Below are 19,242 nucleotides of genomic sequence, written 5' to 3' on the forward strand. Positions count from 1 at the left end.
ACTGAGCGAAAAATCATTCAATAAAAAACCTATACCTCCACAAAATCTTCCCTTTTGTTTCTGATTCGCAGCTGGAGGACATGTGCATTAACCAGCCTCTGAACAAAATCACTGGCATGTCACTGAAATGGCTTTTGTCCCTCTGAACAGCCTTCCATGGGCATTTTTGCCTATTTCTCCAAAGAGACTGTGAGATCTTGCCATAGACTTTCTTCATCAGAGGAAAGGCAAAGACATCCAGAAATAATATCAAGCTATCAAAGCCAGAGCCACAGACTAAAGGAAGCCAGCTGCTGAAATAGAAATTAAGGAAATCAAAGGGCCTCTTGAAATAATAAAAAGGGCTCTTAAATAACTGCAGCAAAAGCCAACTGAATTGAAAGCAAGCACTAACTCCAGTTCCTGAAAGAGAGAGAAATCAGTTGTGTTTATACAAAGAAATCTGTTAATTCACTTGTAATAAGCACCAGTAGTTCTCCTTGTCCACACCTTCACGGGGAGAGACAGGTCAGTGCTAGCACCCCGGGACGCACCCACAGCCCAGGCACACGAGTCCGTGGCCCCAGGAGTCCTAGTTCCCCGATCAAATCCTGAGATCCTGCTCTTCCCACCCCTCTCAGAGCTGGGAGTAAACCCAGGAGTCCTGGCTCTCAGCCCCCCTCTAACCCACTAGACCCCACTGCCCTCCCAGAGCTGAGGATAGAACCCAGGAGTCCTGGCTCCCAGCACCATCCGCTCTAACCCACTGGACCCCACACAGTTAATGATCGAATTTAGGTTCTTGCTGCTCCTCCCTCAACAGGTTCTCTCGGGCGCTGGGGTCAGGGGTCTCTCTAGTTCCCCCTGGCAGTGCAATGGGAGCCCCCATCCCCCTGATCTGGGCTCCCCCTTCTGCGGCCAGTCAGTTGCAGAGTCAGAGCCGAGGCCTGGCTCTTAAAGGCTGTGAGGCCTTGAGCTGGAGGGAGGGCAACGTGCCCCACCCCTGCCCCCCCAAACCATTTACTGCTGCTTAGTGCAGACGGGGAGGCCTGGCAACTCCACAGCACCCCCTGGCCAGGAAACTGGGCAGCCAGGCAGCCAGAGGAGCCCCATGAGGGCACCCTGGCCTGAGCAATGGGCACAGGGGCAGTGCCTGAGCAGGGCTACAGGAAGGGCCCCGGAGCAGGGCCCTGCCCCACCGAGCCAGCATGGGATAGGAACCGATGGGGGAAGAGGGACTGTGCCAAGTGTCAGGGTCAGGGAGGTTCCCCAGGCCATGGTGAGTTTGGGGAAGGGGCTGGATGCAGCAAGAAGCAGGGAGCTGCTGCAGGGATGACACAAGGGGTGGGCAGGGGACTGGTTGCAGGAGGCTCAGAGACACAACATGGTATCTGAACAGCCTGCAGGAAGGGAGGGAAGTCCCCCCTCCCTGCAGAGAATGGGCCGGGGGACTGCTCCAGGTGTGTGTCTCTCCATCCCCCCTCCCTGCAGAGAACGGGCTTGGGGGAGCATGGAGGGCGGACACTGCTCGGAAGGCAGTAGCAGGGAGCAAAGGCCACCAGATCTGACCCCAGATCTGACCCCAGATCGGAGCATGGGCGTGGCGCACTGGCAGGCTTGCAGGCACCGAGAGGTGGGCAGAGGGAAGACAGGGCTGTAAAGCCGGGCTGGACACAGGCCCTGGGAAGCGGCTGGCCGGGGGGCGCCCTGCATAGCAGGAGGGCTTGCCAGTCTGAGCAGTGCTATTCCCCACCAGCCCCACAGGTCTGGGCCCCACCTCCAGGAGCACCCCCCTGCAGCAGCAGGCCCCGCAGTGCTCCCCCTGCAGGCCTGTGGCATTACCATTCTTCAGGAAGATGTAGATCAGGATGATGCGGATCTTGTCGTAGGCCTGCACGCTGGGGTCCAGCAGGACAGGCAAGATGATCTTCATGGGGTCCTTGATCTTCTTCCCGTCCACGTCCGTCCCCATAGCCAGGTCCTGGGGGCAGGGGGAAGGGGGCGCACACACAAGGCCCAGGTCAGGCCACTCTGCTTCCTCCCGCCCACGCAGCAGGATGGGAGATGTGACGGCCCCCTGACCCACAGCTCGCCTACCCCGTGCCAGGGCCCCCTCCTCCCTGGGGTCAGCTCCCTCTGGGGTGAGCAACTGGCCCCCAGGGAGTAACCCGAGCCCCATGTCCTCCTTCTGCACCCCTGGTGCTGCATGGAGGGGCTGACCCTGGCTCCAGCGAGCCTGCGGCTCTGAGACCCCTCTCTCCGGGCTGAGTCCATGAGCCAGACTCTGCCCCAAGCCAGGCTCTGCCCACAGACCCACCTGCTCCAAGCTGCACAGCTTCTCCACTCTTCCTTTGAAGTGCTGCATGCAGTGCTCGGCCAGGTTCAGATGCGTGGAGTACTGCGGGGAGAGACCGGGGCACAGGGGGAGTTTACCGTATCACTGGCTGGTCCAGAGCACCTGCACCCACGGCTTCTCTGTTAGTCACCACGAGGTTGGGGGCTTGGAGATCAGCAGGTGTCGGGGTATCTGTGCCAGTGGCCAGGAGCTTTCTGTTGGCACATGGCTCAGTGGCACCAGGAGTGGCTCCAATAGGCTGGTTTGGAAGCCCACCAAGGCCCTCTCCCGAGAGCTGCAGCAGCAAGGCACGGGCTTTACCCAAGGGCTGCCCTTGGTGGGGCTAACGTGGCAGCTCTGGGCACTGACAGGCAGGCTGCTGCCCATGGTGCCACACAGCACCTGGGGGGAAAATGGCTCTGCCCAACGGGACAGGTCAGCAGCTCTCATCAGGCAGTAAAGCGGAGTGCCACAGAGTGCCCTGCCCCCCAGGAGAGTCCCTACTGGCCCTCACCAGCCCCACAGAGCACCCTGCCCCTCCCATCAGCCCCACTGAATGGCCTGCCCCCTGCCCACTAAAAGCCCAGCCCCGTTACCCTGTTCAGCTCCTTCTGATACTGGGGCATCTTCTTCAGGATCTGGGACAGGTCCTCGATGTTGGCCTGGAGGGAGGCGGTGGTGATATCCCGGCTGCTCCCAGCGCTTGGAGCCCCCTGCAGGGCAGAGGCAGCAGGGCGGGTCGCTCAGGCCATGCGTGGCTGCGGCTTAGGTTAGACCTGCCCTTTCCAGGCCAGCTGGAACGAGACGGGAGCCCCGCAACCCGAGCGCCCCTCAAGGTGTAAAGCAGCAGCGGGCCAGGGAGATGCCAGCGTTGGCTCCCTGCAGCTCTCCCTGCACGGTCCCGATCCTGCTGTCTGACCCCGCCCCATGGGCCTCTGCCCTCCCCCACTGTGGGGAGCTCCAGAGCTCTGGCTGGGGGGCAGGGGACTCCACATACACCTCTAAGCCCTTTACAGGCAAACCCTGGGAGCAATGGGACAGCCCCCCCACCCCCGCCAACCCCTCCTGGGGCAGCAGGGAAGCCTCCCCTCCCCATCAGTGGCAGTGGGATGGGTCCCCCTGTCCCTCCGGCCTGAACTCCCCAATCGCTCCCCCCAACCCCTGCCGCACCTTGTCCGTGGTCAGCCTCTTGCTCTCATAGAAGGTGCGCAGCAGCTCCGTCACCTTCCTGCAGCAGGGAGAGGGGTCAGGACGGAGCCAGGCACTGCCTTGGAGGTAGGGGGTACCCTGTCCTATGCTACAGGGGATGGAGCCCCCGCCCCACAGGCACCAGGGTTCTCTGCCTCAAGAGCCTCAGACAGGCTGAGGGAGGCCCTCTTCCTAAGTTACCCCAAGGCAGAGTTCAGTGCACCTCTGGGGGCTCCTGGCGCCCTGCTGGGGGGGGCCTGGGGGCAGCGGCAGGCCCAGCAGGAGGTCGGTGAGGGACTCACTCAAGGGAGCTGTAAGGTGCATGGGGAGACCCTGGAATCGGGGGAAGACAGTGTCCAGGGGGATCCCCAAGAGGAGATGTGGACAGTGGCTCTGGAAGGGAGCGCTCAGGGGTCCTTTGGGGAGAGGGGCTGGGTCCAGGGGGTCTCAGCACTCAGAGAGGAGTATGTCTGAGGGACAAGCTCCAGCACTGGGTGGGAGGGGGAGGGGGGCCCTGGCACTGCGCAGGAGAGGGGTGTGTTGCGGGGGGTGGGTGTCCCTGCACTGGGTGGGAGAGGAGTGTATCCAAGGGGTAGTGGGGTTCCAGCACTGGGTGGGAAGGAAAGGGGAGGGGTGTGTCTGAAGGGGAGGATGGGGGAAGTCCCGGCACTGGAAAAGAGGGGGAGGGGTGTGTCAACGGGGTGGGCTGTCCTGGCACTGGGTGGGAGAGGTGTGTCCAAGGGGGAGTCCTGGCAGCGGGCGGGGAGGGGAGGGCTGTGCCAAAGTGGGGGTAGGGGGTCCCAGCATTGGGTGGGGAGGGGAGAGGTGTGCCGAAGGTGGGGGGGAGTAGCAAGACCCGGCACTAGGCAGGGCACAGAGGGGTGTGTCCAGGGGTGTCCTGGCATTGGGTGGGGCACGGAGTGGTGTGTCCGGGGGGGGGATGGGTCCTGGCCCTGGGTGGGGCACGGGGGGGTATGTCCAGTGGATGGGCGGGGCATGGAGGGGTGCGTCAGGGGGCAGGGCCGAGCGCGCTCACTTGGAGACGTCAGCGAGTCGCTGATGCCCATCGTCTCGTACCTGCAGGGGGGAGATGGGGTCAGGCTGCGGCACCCCTCGCCCAAGCGTGGGGGCTGCGGAGCAGTGCAGGTGCCTGGGCCACATCCCCCCCAGCCCGCCTGAGGAGGGGTGCGGGGCGCCCCCTGCTGGCAGCCAGGCCCTACTTGTAGGTGTCTTTCTCGATGCTGAGCAGGTCGTAGGCCATGGCCTGGTAGGTGAGCTCGTGCAGCAGTGGGGACACCAGGTCGAAGCTCCAGTCCACGATCAGCAGCTGAGAACGGGCTTTGTCGGGGCCCTGGGGCAAAGGAGAGAGAAACCCGTCACCTCCTGCTCTGGCAGAGGGTTCCTGGCCTGGCTTACACGGCACAATCCAATGGGCCCTGGTGGCCTGAAACTTCACTACCCACCCTCTCTGTGGCCCAGCCCCCAACCCCAGGGGGAAGCCAAGAGACACCCCCAAGCTAGCTGGGACGTGCCCTGGGGTCCTGCCCTGACCAGCTGCACTGCAACGCCCCCTGCAGGGACGGGCTACCTGCCCCTCATGCAAATAGCAATGCCCCCCTCCCCCAAGCATGCTCTCTGCTCGTGCCTCTCCACCAACGGGAGCATGCCCCTTACAAGGCAGCTCCCTGACTGCCCCCTGCTCCATATGCTGTGTGGGGACGGGGGGAACTACACCAGAAGGGCCTGGCTAGTCTATCATGAACCAACACCAGGCCCAGAGACTCTTTGATACAAGGTCCCAGAGGGGGACGACAGGACATTATCCCTAAGCCCCACCTTGCATCTGAGCTGGGACCCCATATGAAGCTCTAGCTCCCCAGTCCCAGCCTGTGTGGCCCCCCATTGTCACGGAGTCCCTGGGCGATGCTCTGGAACTGCTCCCCATGAAGCCAGTCAGGACTCTGGGGTAGTCGCCTTTCTGTGAGCAGCCTGTCTTCAGGACACGCAGCTCACACAGCTTCCACCTTCCTGGGTCTGACCTCGGAGCATTCAGCATCCTCTGCCCCTCCGTGCGCTTCCCACAGCGAGTCCGCTCAGGCGGGGCTCCTGGGGAAGCCAGAGGGTCCTGCACCCCAACTTCGCAGTCAGACGTGACTCTCAGCCAGCCAGTAAAACAGAAGGTTTATTAGACGACAGGAACATGGTCTAAAACAGAGCTTGCAGGTGCAGAGAACGGGACCCCTCAGCTGGGTCCATTTTGGGGGGCAGTGAGCCAGACAACCACGTCTGCACTTCACTCCATGTCCCAGCCAGCCCCAAACTGAAAACCCCCTCCAGCCCCTCCTCCTCTGGGCTTTGTTCCTTTCCCGGGCCAGGTGGTCACCTGATTCCTTTGTTCTCCAACCCTTCAGCTCTCACCTTGCAGGGGGGAAAGGGCCCAGGCCATCAGTTGCCAGGAAGCAGGGTGTTGGCCATTCTCTGTGTCCAGACTCCTGCACACACATGCCCTCTAGGGCTCTGCAATGATCATACACCCTTACTCCACCCCCTAGATACTTAAGAACTGCCTAGGGGAAACTGAGGCACCCCCCCACTATTCAGAGGAAACATTAAGAACAGTCCCACTTCGTCACATCTCTCCCCCCTTCGAGATCGAACTGAGCGGGGTCACTTTAGCCGGTGACCTGGGGAAGTTCGAAGCCACCAACGTTCCCATGGATGCCCCAGCATCTCTCCCATTCCTTGGTAGGAGTTACACCAGGCCCTTCCAGTTTCACGCCCTCCCTTAGGTCAGGGGTGGTCGATAGCACTCGCAGGCCGCATGTGGGAAGGTTTATGCAGCCCATGCCCTTTGGCCACCCCAAGAATGTCTCCCCATTGACCATCACCTTCTACTCCCACTGGAGGTCCGAGGGGCCTGGCCCCAGGAAACTCCACACAGACATATAGGTTGGGGTCAGGAGTGGGAGCCTGTCCACATCCCCAACCATCTGGCTGACGGAGTCTATGGCCTTGGGACCCAGCAAGGGAGCTAGACACCGGGGCTTTTCCGCAGGGTCCCCTTGGTTCAAATCGCCAGCCTGTTCAAAGGCAGTGAGGTGGGCATCCACACACACCCCCTCCTTAACCAGGGGCAGCAATTTAGTCTCGAGGTTCCCTGCGGAACTGGCCCCCCGGGATCTATCCCCACTCACCCCGGGGAGGTCCCCTAGGCCTCTCCGCTCCCCCACCGCCAGTTCATCCTGCTGCTGCTTCTGCAGCTCTTTCTCGGGCTCTCGCTGTCTCCCAGGGTCCTCTTGCTCTCTCGGACTCAGCTCCAATCCCGTCCGTCTCGATCCCCTGATGCGGAACCCGATCGTGAAGACCCTCATCTGGTCGGGGACAGGAGTCTTGGCAATGCCTGGCTACCACTCCAGCTGCTACCAGATACTGCTATAGCCCCAGTTGGGGTCAGGAATCTGTTCCTTAGAGCGGTCATCCTCCTCCAGCTGCACGATTAACTCTGCTTTGGTGAACTTTCCAACGCTCAACCCTCTCTTTTTGCACAGGGTTACAATGTCCTTCTTAAGGAGACGGTGACAGGCCATCACTCCGCTCCTCCCAAGTTGTTGTGGACTCACAGGCCCGTGTGTTCTCAGCTCCCCACGGTTTCCAGGGAGAACCCCTAGTGTGCCAGCCCTTCTCGAGGTCACCACCTCTTTGCCAGGGTCGAGCTGCGGACTCCTCCGCCCCTTGGACTGCTCGCTGCAATCCCCAGGGGAACCCTGTTACTGCAGAGTCCTTCTCGCTGGTCACACATTCCCAGGGGTTAACCGCCCCCCGAAACCGCTCCTCTCTGAGCCTTCAGCAGGCCTGGTCCTCGGCAATCCCCCTTCGTGTTACTGCTCCCCAGTCACTTACTGCAGGAAGCACCATCCACGGGGTGCAGTACATCCCACCGCTGACACCAGTTGTCACGGAGTCCCTGGGCGATGCTCTGGAACTCCTCCCCATGAAGCCAGTCAGGACTCTGGGGAAGTCGCCTTTCTGTGAGCAGCCTGTCTTCAGGACACGCAGCTCACACAGCTTCCACCTTCCTGGGTCTGACCTCGGAGCATTCAGCATCCTCTGCCCCTCCGTGCGCTTCCCACAGCGAGTTCGCTCAGGCAGGGCTCCTGGGGAAGCCAGAGGGTCCTGCACCCCAACTTCGCAGTCAGACGTGACTCTCAGCCAGCCAGTAAAACAGAAGGTTTATTAGACGACAGGAACATGGTCTAAAACAGAGCTTGCAGGTGCAGAGAACGGGACCCCTCAGCTGGGTCCATTTTGGGGGGCAGTGAGCCAGACAACCACGTCTGCACTTCACTCCATGTCCCAGCCAGCCCCAAACTGAAAACCCCCTCCAGCCCCTCCTCCTCTGGGCTTTGTTCCTTTCCCGGGCCAGGTGGTCACCTGATTCCTTTGTTTTCCAACCCTTCAGCTCTCACCTTGCAGGGGGGAAAGGGCCCAGGCCATCAGTTGCCAGGAAACAGGGTGTCGGCCATTCTCTGTGTCCAGACCCCTGCACACACATGCCCTCTAGGGCTCTGCAATGATCATACACCCTTACTCCACCCCCTAGATACTTAAGAACTGCCTAGGGGAAACTGAGGCACCCCCACACTATTCAGAGGAAACATTAAGAACAGTCCCACTTCGTCACAGGCCCCCCAGCATCCAGTGGGACAGAGACCACTCCAATGGTCAGCATCTCAGACCCACATCATGGGGGGGCTGGCCCAGCCCCCGCTTCCTGCCTGATCAGCATGCACTGCCCTCTTTGCGCAGCAGGTGGCGATAGGAGACCAGCCCTGCGCTCACATGGCAGAGGGCTCTGAAACCGGCTCCAGCAGCCCCAGTGGAACCCAAGCCCACCCAGGAGCACCTCGGCAAGGGGGGGGGCTGCGTCTGCTCTTTGCTGGGTAGCACAGACAGTCAGGGGTGGGTGGGGTGGGGACGTACAGCCCCTGATGCTATCCCAACTGTCCCACCTCAGTATGTGGCCCGATTTTCAGCCACGCTCGGGAGCAGAACGTCCGACCGGCCACCGCCCATCCGCCTGGCAGGTCTCCATAGCCTCTGGGTAAATGGGTTGAGGCTGACGGGGGAGCGCCTCTCTTGGAGGAGTATCTGGCCCCCACCACTGTTGCACTATCATTGCTGCATCCTGCCCCCCCATGCACGTGGGGCTGGGCAGGGCTGTCACCCCATTGCAGAGGGGGATGGAGGCCCAGAGGGGCTGGGTGACTCACCCAAGGTCACACAGGGAGTCTGTGGCAGAGCAGGGACATGAACCCAGAGCTGGCACCATCATTCCCCTCTAGCCCTACCCAGCCTGGATGGGTTGCTAGGCTCAGCCCCCGCCCCCACCCCCCACGGGACTCTGCTCACACCCTTTGCCAGTTCGGCTCTGCTGGAGGGATCCCCGAGTGCAGATGGGGGCTGGCGTAACCACCGGGTCACCCCACCCTGCCCAGAGCAGAGGGGTGGTTAGTGCACTGGTGGGTGCCACAGCACTGCCTGTCCCAGCTACCCCTCAGGGCTGGCAGCTGGGAAACATCAAGGCAAGAGGGACTAGTGCAGACAAGGCCCCAGGGTGCCGGGACTGCGGGCTGGGTGGCTTTGGAGACCAGAACAGTCGGGTTTCTTAGGCACCTGGACCCCAGCCTGGGCAGCCCAGCCCACTGAAGGTTAAAGCAAGAGGCCATTCTGGTCAGCCCAGAGCCTGGCCGAGCTGCAGAGAAACCTGTTTTCAGCTCCGGGTCTCTCACTCAAGGCCTGTCTACATGTAAACCACTTCAGCTGCTCCGCTTCAGTGACTCCGCCTTTCCCATACCCCCAAGCAACGCAGTGGCACCGACCCAATTGCCTCGTGTAGACCAGGCCTCGGCCTGACCTTGGTCAGTTCTCAGGCGAGAGCTCCCAGCTTCCCGCACTCATCCCCCAGCTCAAACCTTCCCAACCCTGTGTTCTCGAGCTGGGGGCCCTGCTCCAATTCCCTGCTGGGAGCATCCAGCCAGGAGCCATTGGAGCCGGCACGGTCTTTCTGGCCCCCAGGCTGATCTGTGTTGGATTCTCTTCATTTCACCAAGACAGGGAGGTGACACCCCCCACCCCCGGCATGACTCTTACCTTCCCCGAGAATCCTTCCCCTTCACCCCCTGCCAGAGAAGCCAGGAAATATATAGGGAAACTGAGGCACACATCAGATTCATAAAAGATATTACAAACATTCCCAGTTGGTCACAGGTGCACAGTCTCCCAGCAGCTCAGCAAACGCTGGAAGCAAGAGCAGAGGCAACAGGAGGGAGAGATCTGGGCAGGCCTTGGATTTTACATCACTTTGCTTCTCCTAGGGGGGTAGGAGCTACTGGGTTTCCCGTGTGAGAATCCAGGGCAGGGTGGGTTTGTAGCTCCCCTCTGCTGGGGGTGGGACGGGGATGGCAGGAGCTAGGGGAAGCCCGCAGGCCAGGGCTGACTTGTGGCTAAGGCTCGGGAGAGCTGGGTTCTATTCCTGCTCTGGCAGACTCCCTGTATGCCTCAGTTTCCCATCTGTAACACAGGCCACCCTGCCTCCCCTGGGAGGCTGAATTCATTAGTGAGATTCTGATACCATGGTGATGGGTGTAGGAGCACACACAGACAGGAGTGTCCAGGTGTGGAAGAGGCTCTGTGTGCGAAGCTTAGTTCTCTGACCGAACTGCCCTGTTTATAAACAGAGAGATTGTGCTGGGCACACACTTCCCCAGTTGGTGCCTCGGTTTCCCCATCTATACAGAGGGGATAAGGACACTAGCCTTTGTAGAGCACTTTGAGATCTGCCCACAGCCAGTCTTAGAGAAGGGCTGGGGCCATTAGTCCAGCCACACAGGGAATGCTATTGTTCTGCCAACCCCTCAGGATCTCCAAGGGTCTCTAGACCCCACCCCTCCGCCTGCCAGGATCTCCGAGCAGGTTCTAAATCACTCCTCCTTCCTTCTACTTCTCATGTGCTCCCCCGTGGCTCTGTCCCATGGCAAGGGTGTGGCCGACACAGCTTGCTCACCTCTCCCATGCTGGGCTCGTATGCCTTGAACGCCTTGAGTTTGGCCAGCACAGCGTGCGCCAAGTGGAAGTTATCTTCATGGTCCCTGCAGCAAAGACAAACCCTGTGGGTCAGAAACAGCTCCTCCTCGAGGGGCACACGCACTTCCTGTAGGAGGTAACCAGGTACCCTCGCCCTTTGGGCACACTCACTTCCTGTAAAGGATGGCTGGGTACTTCTCCATGGCTCACTCACTTCCTATAGGGGATAGCTGGTACCCCTCCCCCTGGGCACACTCACTTCCTGTAGCGGATGGCCAGGTACCCTTCTCCTTCTGGGCACGCTCACTTCCTGAACAGGATGGTTGGGTACTTCCCCATGGCACATTCACTTCCTATAGGGGATAGCTGGGTACCCCTTCCCCTGGGCACACTCACTTCCTGTAGGTTTCAGAGGAACAGCCGTGTTAGTCTGTATTCGCAAAAAGAAAAGGAGTACTTGTGGCACCTTAGAGACTAACCAATTTAGAGCGTGAGGCACAAGCTGTCAGCATAGTCTGTGTGGTATGTAGATTGTAATGGATTTTTTAGTTATTTGTTATTAGTTATTAGTTAATTGGTTAGTCTCTAAGGTGCCACAAGTACTCCTTTTCTTTTCACTTCCTGTAGCGGATGGCTGGATACTCCTCCAGGGTTTCACACAATGTGGCAATCTGCTCTGCCAGCATCTCCAGCTGCTTGTTCTTTTCGAAAAAGCGGTAGGGGCTGAACCAGTTGTGGAAGGTCTTTGGCTTGTCCAGGGAGTACACCTTGGGGACGGGGGAGAGCAGAGATCAGCCCCCGGTGCCAACTGCTTGCAGCCAGGCCAGCTGTGTCCCATACCGCGCCCCTAAGATGCGCTGTTGGATCAGGCCAGCCTGGTGGAGCTGTAGCGAGCCCCTAGTGAGGGAGAGATCCCTTTGCCAGTGCCACTCCTGTTGTGGTAGAGGGATAGCGAGCCAGAGATTCATGCACCAGCCTGGGATGAAGATGCCCCAGCTTCAGGTCCTTACTTGGCTGCAGACCCCCAGGTGCCCTCAATGTTGGGGGAGGGGGCTTGGCGACGCTTCTAGTCTGGCGAAAGCCCCAGCATAGCCACGGGCAAACCCAGCATCAAGGCGCGTCTGCCGCTGTCGCTTATTTCACTGGCCAAACAGAACGAGCCATTGGGACAAACGTGCTTGGACACCAATAAACAGTATCGGCCCATGAAGGGTTTGCTGGCGCAACGGGACGGGTGAGCCAGCAAAGCCTCCTGACGGACACTCAGCTTATACCAGCCAAAGCTTCTCTTGGCACAGCTGGCACCGGTACCCCAGATGAAATCAGCTAGAGTGGCGAAAGGACTTCTTTGCCAGCGTAACGGCATCTACCCAGGGGCCCTGCCACCACAGCTGCATCAGTTACAGGGGGGATTTTTTCTCTCATGTCCCTGTAACAAACCCATACCAACAAAGCTTTTGTGTGTAGCCCAGGCTCATGTCTCTCTGTGCCTCAGTTTCCCCATCAATGCAATGGGGCTGACACCACAGTCCTGCCCCTCAGGGGCAGGAGGGGGGAAATCCACTGATGACACAAGGAGGGGATGGGGTGGTTGGGTAAAGGGCAGGCGTGTGGAGTATCGGGCTGTCTTGCAGGCCTAGTATAAACCATCAGTAAGAGCTGGTAAAGCCAGGGAGGCAGGGCCCTCCTCCCCCATACATCTACCATCCCCACCAGGTGCAAGCCAGCGATTCCACCTCTCACAGGGTGTGAGCAGCCAGCTAGTTCCTGCTGTCCTGTGCTGGCGTCAAACCCGGGGCCCTAGAAGGGAAAGGTTCCCCCGCCAAACCACATGAAACAATAAGGGTGTGGTGTCGTACGTCACCATCCGCCCCGCGGACCTGCTCCTCCAAAGTCCGGCCACCCCTCACCTGGCTCTCATAGGGCAGGAAGGCCATGTTGATCTCCTTGAGGGTTTTGATGACCTTGGTGATCCGTGACTTCCTCAGCTCCTTGAACAGAGGCTCAGGACAGGCTGCAAGGCAAAGGCAGTGGGTGGGAGTGACAGGCACAGGGCTCAGGACCCCCAGCACAGCGCCAGCCCCCACGGACGGGGCCAGGACGGGCACAGCAGGGGCAGTAGTGCTGCACGCTTGTGGGGAACCTGGGCAAGCCAGCAGGGCCACACAGGAGTCAACGATGAGTCCAGCCCCCCCGAACCAGAGTCATGCCGGGTTCTCGCCTTCTGCAGCATCAGCAGCGAGGGGGAGCCACAATCTCTCCGATGCAGCCCCTGTCTCACACCCTGCCCTCAGCCCGCCCGCAGGGCTGAGTGACCGGAGTGTACAACTCAGGATGATGCACAAGGAGGAAGGGGACTTGGGTTCCCCCTGCCGCTGTAATGGGGAGAAGCAGATATGACCCTGACACACTGGGTATTCTGGTGGTGTCCCATCCCCCCACCGAGTTGGGACTGATGGAGCAATGCATGCTGGGAATGGTAGCAAGAGGCCGCCTTTCTGGGCACACGCTGCAGGTGTCTGTGAGCCGTGCTGGCTGGAGGCAGGCCCGTGGGGGAGAAGGGGGGGGAAGGGATAGGTGGGGTCATTCAGTCTGGCCTGCTGGGGCTGCATCCCCCTGCAGGAGGGCAGAGCATAATCAGGGTGCTGCGCACTGGCCTGCCGGCAGAGAGAGACCCCCCACCCACAGGCTCCAGTGTGCCGCTGTCCAGGCTCCCAGCTGGGGGATCCCCCGACCCCCAATACTCACGGCTGAGGAAGAAGACGTGAGCTGCCTTGTAGTTGAAGGTGGGGGTGCCCTGGAAGTCATTGATCAAAGCCTGCACCGACTGCAAAGCGGAGAGAGGGGGGTTGTCAGCACCTGCCGAGGCCCCTCCCTGCTGCTCAAATGGCCCAGCCCATGCCCAGGCCCTGGGGACTCAGGGCCTAGCATGATGCCATCGGGAGGTGGGCTGGTTTTCACCCCCCTGGCTCTGGGCTCCCTCCCTGCCTGGAGCAGGGCTTGTGCCCATGTGCCCGGGACATCCTCAGGGCCCAGCCACATCTCTTGCTGGCACAGAAGTGTCCATGCCCGGCCACAGATGAGGCCTGGCATTGCCTTGCTGCTGAACTAAGTGGGCTCTGAGCAGTGTCCAGCGAACAGCCGGCCAAGCAGCAATCCCAGGCAACTACCATCAGGGCCCCCTCCCTTCCCAGGCGCCATGCTGGGCACCTGCAGCTTCGCCACGCCAGCTAGCCTGGCAGGGTGTTTGGAACCTGTTCAGACCCCTCGACCGGTCATTGTGACAGGTGAGAACCTGGCTGCCCTGTCCCAAGCCCCAGCTCGCAGTCCTCTCCTACAGCGCTCCCTCCACGGGCAGCCCCTGTGGGTTCTGGGCTTCACCCTGCTCTGCCAGCGCCCCCTGCCCCTGGTCTCCCTCCACTCACCTCGCTGCTGCAGATGCAGGAGCCTCCTCCCCAACAGCCCCTGCTCCCTGAGCCTCTGCCTCAGCGAGTCTCCTTCGCTTTGAGTCTCAGCTGAGGTCGCCTCTCTCCACCTGCTGCATCTGCCCATCCAACCCCCACAGGACTGCACTGCGGAGAGGTCTGGGGGACAGTCTGTGCCTCACGTGGCAAAGAACATGAAGCCCAGCTCTGGGGAAGCAGCCTCTTGGGGAGCCCTGACTGGCCCCATTCCCATCCTGACGTTGTGCTGCGCATCCCCCCGGACAGCGCCACCTCCAGGCAGCACTAGGAGCTGTCCCGGGGTCTTCCCTGCTCCCCATCCAGTTGCCCCAGGCCCGAGCTCCTACCTCCTCCACTGGGCTGAGCAGGTAGACGGCCTCCAGGCTGGGGATTGGCTCCCGGCACTTGTTAATATCTTCCACAACTAGGAGAGAGCAGACACTGGGCGCGGGTCAGTGTGTCCTAGCCACCCACCCCAGCCGCTCTCCACCAGGATGTGGGGAGGGGAAGCCAAGGGCACAGTGATGTTCGCTGGCAGCAGGCCGGGGCGTTCCAGAGGCGACAATGCAGCAGCCGCTTCGATGTGGGGCCGTGGGCTGCGATGCTGCCACAGTATGGAGCAGGGAAGGAATGGCCCTCTGTACTGTGCTGGGGGCACCCCGCTAGAGTGCTGGCTCAGCTCTGTGCCCCTCAACCCCAAGGGCTCCTCCACCCTAAAGCAGAGAGCCAGCATTCGCCCTCCCCAGCCAGGACCCTGCCCACAGCATTGGGGAGGAGCAGCGAGGAGTTAGCGGGAGTCTGAGAAAAGCGGTGAAGAGGCTCCACGGGCTGAAAGTGCCAGGCTAAGGGAACTAGACCTGGCTGGGAAGGTACCCATAGCAAGGAGGGCGTCTAGGGGGCTGCAAAGCGGGGAAACTAGATGCAAATGTGAATGTAGACAAGTCAACTCCCTGACTGTGAGTTGTATCCAATGGGGAGGGGAGCCCTGGCGGGGGGAGCAGTCGGGAGGGAGGGGCCACTCACGTGTGATGCCTTCGTCTACGATGTCGGACATCGTACAGCATGATGAGAGGATGCGCGTGCTGGGGTGGTCCATGATCAGCACCTGGGGTAGCGAGAGGGGAGCGCTCCACTTCGGATGAACTAGTCACTGCCCTGAGCCCAGCTGCCCACCATCATCATCCACAGCACAGCCAAGGGAGCAGAGCGACTGCTAATGGCAGAGCCCTTCCACAGCCCTTTCACAGCAGAGCAGCAGGGCCGGTACCAATCCTGCACTTTGCTGAGCTGACCGTGCTAAGGACTGCGTGAGGAGCTACAGGGAGAGCGGCTCCGAGCAGAGTGGCTGGTACGAGATGTAGGAGACAAACCTGGGACACCCGGCCATTCAGAATGGTTCCATCCTCCATCAGCCTCTTCGCCCAGGTGACAGGGTGAGTGCAAGAGGCAGGGACAGAACAGGAGTCCTAGCTCCCAGTCCCCTGCTCCAATCCACCAGATATCCGCTCCCCAGCCCTCGGACAGAACCAGGATCAGGGCACAGAGAAATGGAACGAGGGGAGTCTCCGTGTTCCCCTAGGAAAGCCCTGTAGGCCATTGGCCCAACATCTCCACCACCTTCCTGCCGTGCCGAATGCTCCCTCTGCCGCACCGGCCTAACCCGCTGCTCCACATCCCCCAGCCCAGTCCATGCCGGGGGCTCAATCACCTGCCTGCCCAATGGTGCATACTGCCCCCATGCTTGGCACTCTCCTGCTCCTCCTCCCACCCAGGCTGATTCACTGGTCCCAGTGGTCTGATCCGGTGTGTGTGTGGGGGGGAGATATGGGGCTAGCTGGACAAGCTGGGTCTGATCCAGCGCAGTGGGAAGGCAGACATACCCAAGCCTAGCTGGGGACGGATGATGGGCTAGACAGAGCAGGGATCTGATCCAGCCTGGAAAAGCTCAGGTTCCTAATGAATCTCAAGAGGCTGGAGGGGGAGGAGCATGATATATGGATACAGCATATCCCCAGGGGGACACCAGGGCAACAGGTTCGGCCTGCTTACCTTCCATTCTCTTTCCTTCTTCACGCTGTGAAGGACAACGCTGAGGATCTCTGCGAGTGAAAGAGATGAGGATCAGTGGTGGGGCTCGGATGGGACGGCTGTGCCTGAGCCAGGACCCACTGGCTGGTGGAAGGACCCCTCGGGGAAGTGGCTCAGAGGCTGCTTTCAGACCAGCTAGCGATGTGCTCCTAGCCGAGCCCCCAGTCGGCCATCGTGGTGGGGTGACAGGCTAGATGGGCCATGGGTCTGATCCCCCTTCCTTTCTGCCAGGCTGGATACAAGCACAGCTGAACTAAGCATCTGGCCCCGTGCAGCAAGAGAACAGATCCTGTCCAGCACCTCTTGACTGGAGGGGATCCAGGGACCCTCTACAGTGTGTGGGGGACAACAACACAACAAAGACTTCAAATCCTGAGTCCTGCACATAGAACCCCTCCAAGGCATGCCCCGCTCAGAGAACTGCCGGCCTGTCTCCTGGGCACCTTCCACGGCCCAGCTAAGCAATTAGATAGTCAGCTCTTTGGGCCAAGCACCATCTTTTTGTTGTGCCCAGCATAATGGTACCCTGACCCATGACTGGCGCTCCTGGGCACTACCGTAATACACCTAATGAATAATGTACAACACCTTGCAAAATGGGGCCTTGGTCCATGACTGGGGCTCCTGGGTGCTACCATAATACATCTGTTTGTTTTACCCCTACGAAGCACCTGATTCTGGCTGGCCCCGTAGGGCAATAGCCCCACGACCCTGACCTGTGCTCTCACTCCCACTCCTGGTAGCTGGTGTGCGTGAGTGCACTGCCCAACACACTATGTTTCCACCATAACTCAAGCAATGCCTCTCCCTACCCCACCTCTAGCCCATCAGGACTTGGCTGCTCGGTCCTAATGAGGCTCCAGGGGCTATTCTGCACCAGGACGCGCTGGCCTCGCTGCTGCTTTCCTGCAGTTCCTTTACACCTGCGGCATGCGGACGCCCCATTCACTGGGGCACGTGGGGCTCGAGTGCAAGGTAAGGGGCCGGCAGCACAGCCTGGATCCAGACATGGTGAAGGCAGACATGAACCTGCTTTCTCCACGCAACTCCGCCCAGGCATTTTGACCCTGAACTGCAGTTACAGCTCCCCACGCCAGCCCTGGGCTCCCCCCACCAGCTCTGCCAGTGCCCCTCACTACTGACTGGAGCCCCTGCAATCCCAGCCCTTTCCTCCCCCCCATTCCCAGCTCTGCCAGTGCCCCTCACTCCTGTCCACAGCCCTCTGCTATGCCAGCTCTGGTCTGTCCCCCACCAGCTCTGCCTCACTCCTGACCCGCAGCTATTGCAGTCCTGGGTTCCCCGCCTCACGGCTCTGCAGATGCCCCTCACTCTTGTCCGCAGCCTTCTGCTATTCCAGCCCTTTGCTCCCCCCCGATTCCCAGCTCTGCCAGTGCCCCTCACTCCTGTCCGCAGCCCCCTGCTATCGCAGCCTTGGGCTACCACCCACTCCCAGCTCCGCCGGTGCTCCTCACTCCTGACCCGCAGCTATTCCAGTCCTGGGTTCCCCCCCACCCTGCCACGGCTCTGCAGATGCCCCTCACTCCTGACCCGCAGCCCCCTGCTATTCCTGTTCAGAGACCCCTCTTGAACCAGGGCAGTATGGCCCACCCCAAGTATTCAAAAGTCACCTGTCAGGCCCTCCTAATTGTGCAATTTAGTGAGGAAAAGCTAAGAGAAGAGCTAAGGGTTATTAGCACCACCGGCCGTCCTGAACTGTGGGCCACTTTTGCTCTGTCCCAGTTCTGGGGGCAACCATGGAACATCAGAACTGAATCCACTTTCCAAGAGTCTTTTAAACCCCAGGTCTGTGGTCTGGATTTAGCCACAGGCCCCGTCCACTGCAGCCTGGGCTGGAGATTCAGCAGTGGATCTGGGCTTCTGAAGTAACAGAAGTGGGTTGGGCTTCTGAAGTGTAAGGCTTTAACTTGCTCTCTCCTACATTACAGCTATAGCCTACGCCAGCTCTGTGTTGGGGCCGGGCAGAAGTGTACTGCTTCACTACGTTACAAAGCGGCTATGACGTCATTTTTCTCCTCGCGCGCAGCCGTTACCCATTCTGACAGGCTGTTTATAATGCTAACTTTACTAGTTTTCAGAGGTTGTCGGGGAGGGCGGGGGGGGGGGTGCAAGGTGGAAGTTTCGCCTAGTGCACAAAATATCCTTGCACCGGCCCTGGTGGGAGTCATCCTGATGGAAAGAGATGACGACGATGACGCCCCCCAAAGTGCAGCTCCTATGGGAGGGGGCAGCCCTTGGGGGTGGGGCAGACAGCCTCCTCCCCTTCCTGGTGTATGACAGGCAGGCGGGGGGGAGCTCTCTGCTCCGACTGACTCCTAATCCTCCCCGAGGGTGAGACACCCCCAGGAGCGCCCCTCCCAGGGCCCCCCAACTGGGCCCTGCCCCCCCAGACCCACACCCAACCAGACCCTGCCCCCGACTGGCTCCGCACTCAGACCCCCCGGCTCCGCACTCACTCTTGCGCACCACCGCCTTCAGCCCGGACGGGGCCATTTCTGCCTCTTGCCACGTCCCCTCGAGCCCTATGGGTAGAAGTGGGACTCAGCTGTGTGCGGGGTGGGGCTGGAGTCAGGACTCCTGGGTTCTGCCCCGGCTCTGCTCCTGACCTTGGGCACGCCCTGGCCTCTCCCTGCCATGCTCTGGGGAGTGTCTGTGACACTGGGCCACAGCCCCTAGCGACGCTGAAATCAGTCACTGGTGGACGGGCCCAGCCCCCCCCAGTGTCACTGATGGACGGGCCCAGCCCCCCCAGTGACTGATTTCAGTATAAAGCAACTGGGGTGCTGGCGGGTCGATGTCTGCAGGGCTGAAGACGGCCGAACGCCGCAGCCCCCCACTTCTGGCGCTGCGAGGGCTGGGCCTGGGCACCAATGGGCAGGCGACCAGTGACAGGGCCACGCAGGTCCCCACTGAACCCCCACCTGGTCACGTGGGGCGCAGAGGGAGGCGGGGGCCTCGGGCAGGGTTAAAGCGAGGACTGGGTTGGGGTAGTGGGGCCTCAGCCCACTCCAGTCAGGGCCCCCCACTGAGCTGCAAGTCCCCCCTCCCCCCAGCCTCCCCCCATCAGCCAGGCCCCTCGCCCCCCCTCCACCCAGCCCCCCTCAGCCA

The 19,242-nt window shown here is 60.7% G+C and overlaps 1 protein-coding gene across 1 annotated transcript; it reads right to left on the minus strand.

The window, feature by feature from the left end:
* Positions 1 to 445: 445 nt before the first annotated feature.
* Positions 446 to 18,856, minus strand: LOC125627797 (syntaxin-binding protein 2-like). Its single transcript, XM_075123778.1, has 15 exons — positions 18,591 to 18,856; positions 16,078 to 16,127; positions 15,052 to 15,133; positions 14,376 to 14,452; positions 13,334 to 13,412; positions 12,496 to 12,599; positions 11,204 to 11,352; positions 10,566 to 10,650; positions 4,723 to 4,853; positions 4,533 to 4,579; positions 3,485 to 3,582; positions 2,911 to 2,976; positions 2,297 to 2,377; positions 1,822 to 1,960; positions 446 to 489 (listed from the first exon to the last, which is right to left on the minus strand). The coding sequence occupies exons 1-15, from the start codon at positions 18,625 to 18,627 to the stop codon at positions 446 to 448; spliced, it is 1,269 nt and encodes a 422-aa protein (XP_074979879.1). The 5' UTR covers positions 18,628 to 18,856.
* Between the last annotated feature and the right edge of the window lie 386 nt (positions 18,857 to 19,242).

Source organism: Caretta caretta, chromosome 28 (genome assembly GCF_965140235.1).
Source record: "Caretta caretta isolate rCarCar2 chromosome 28, rCarCar1.hap1, whole genome shotgun sequence".
NCBI lineage: Eukaryota > Metazoa > Chordata > Testudines > Cheloniidae > Caretta > Caretta caretta.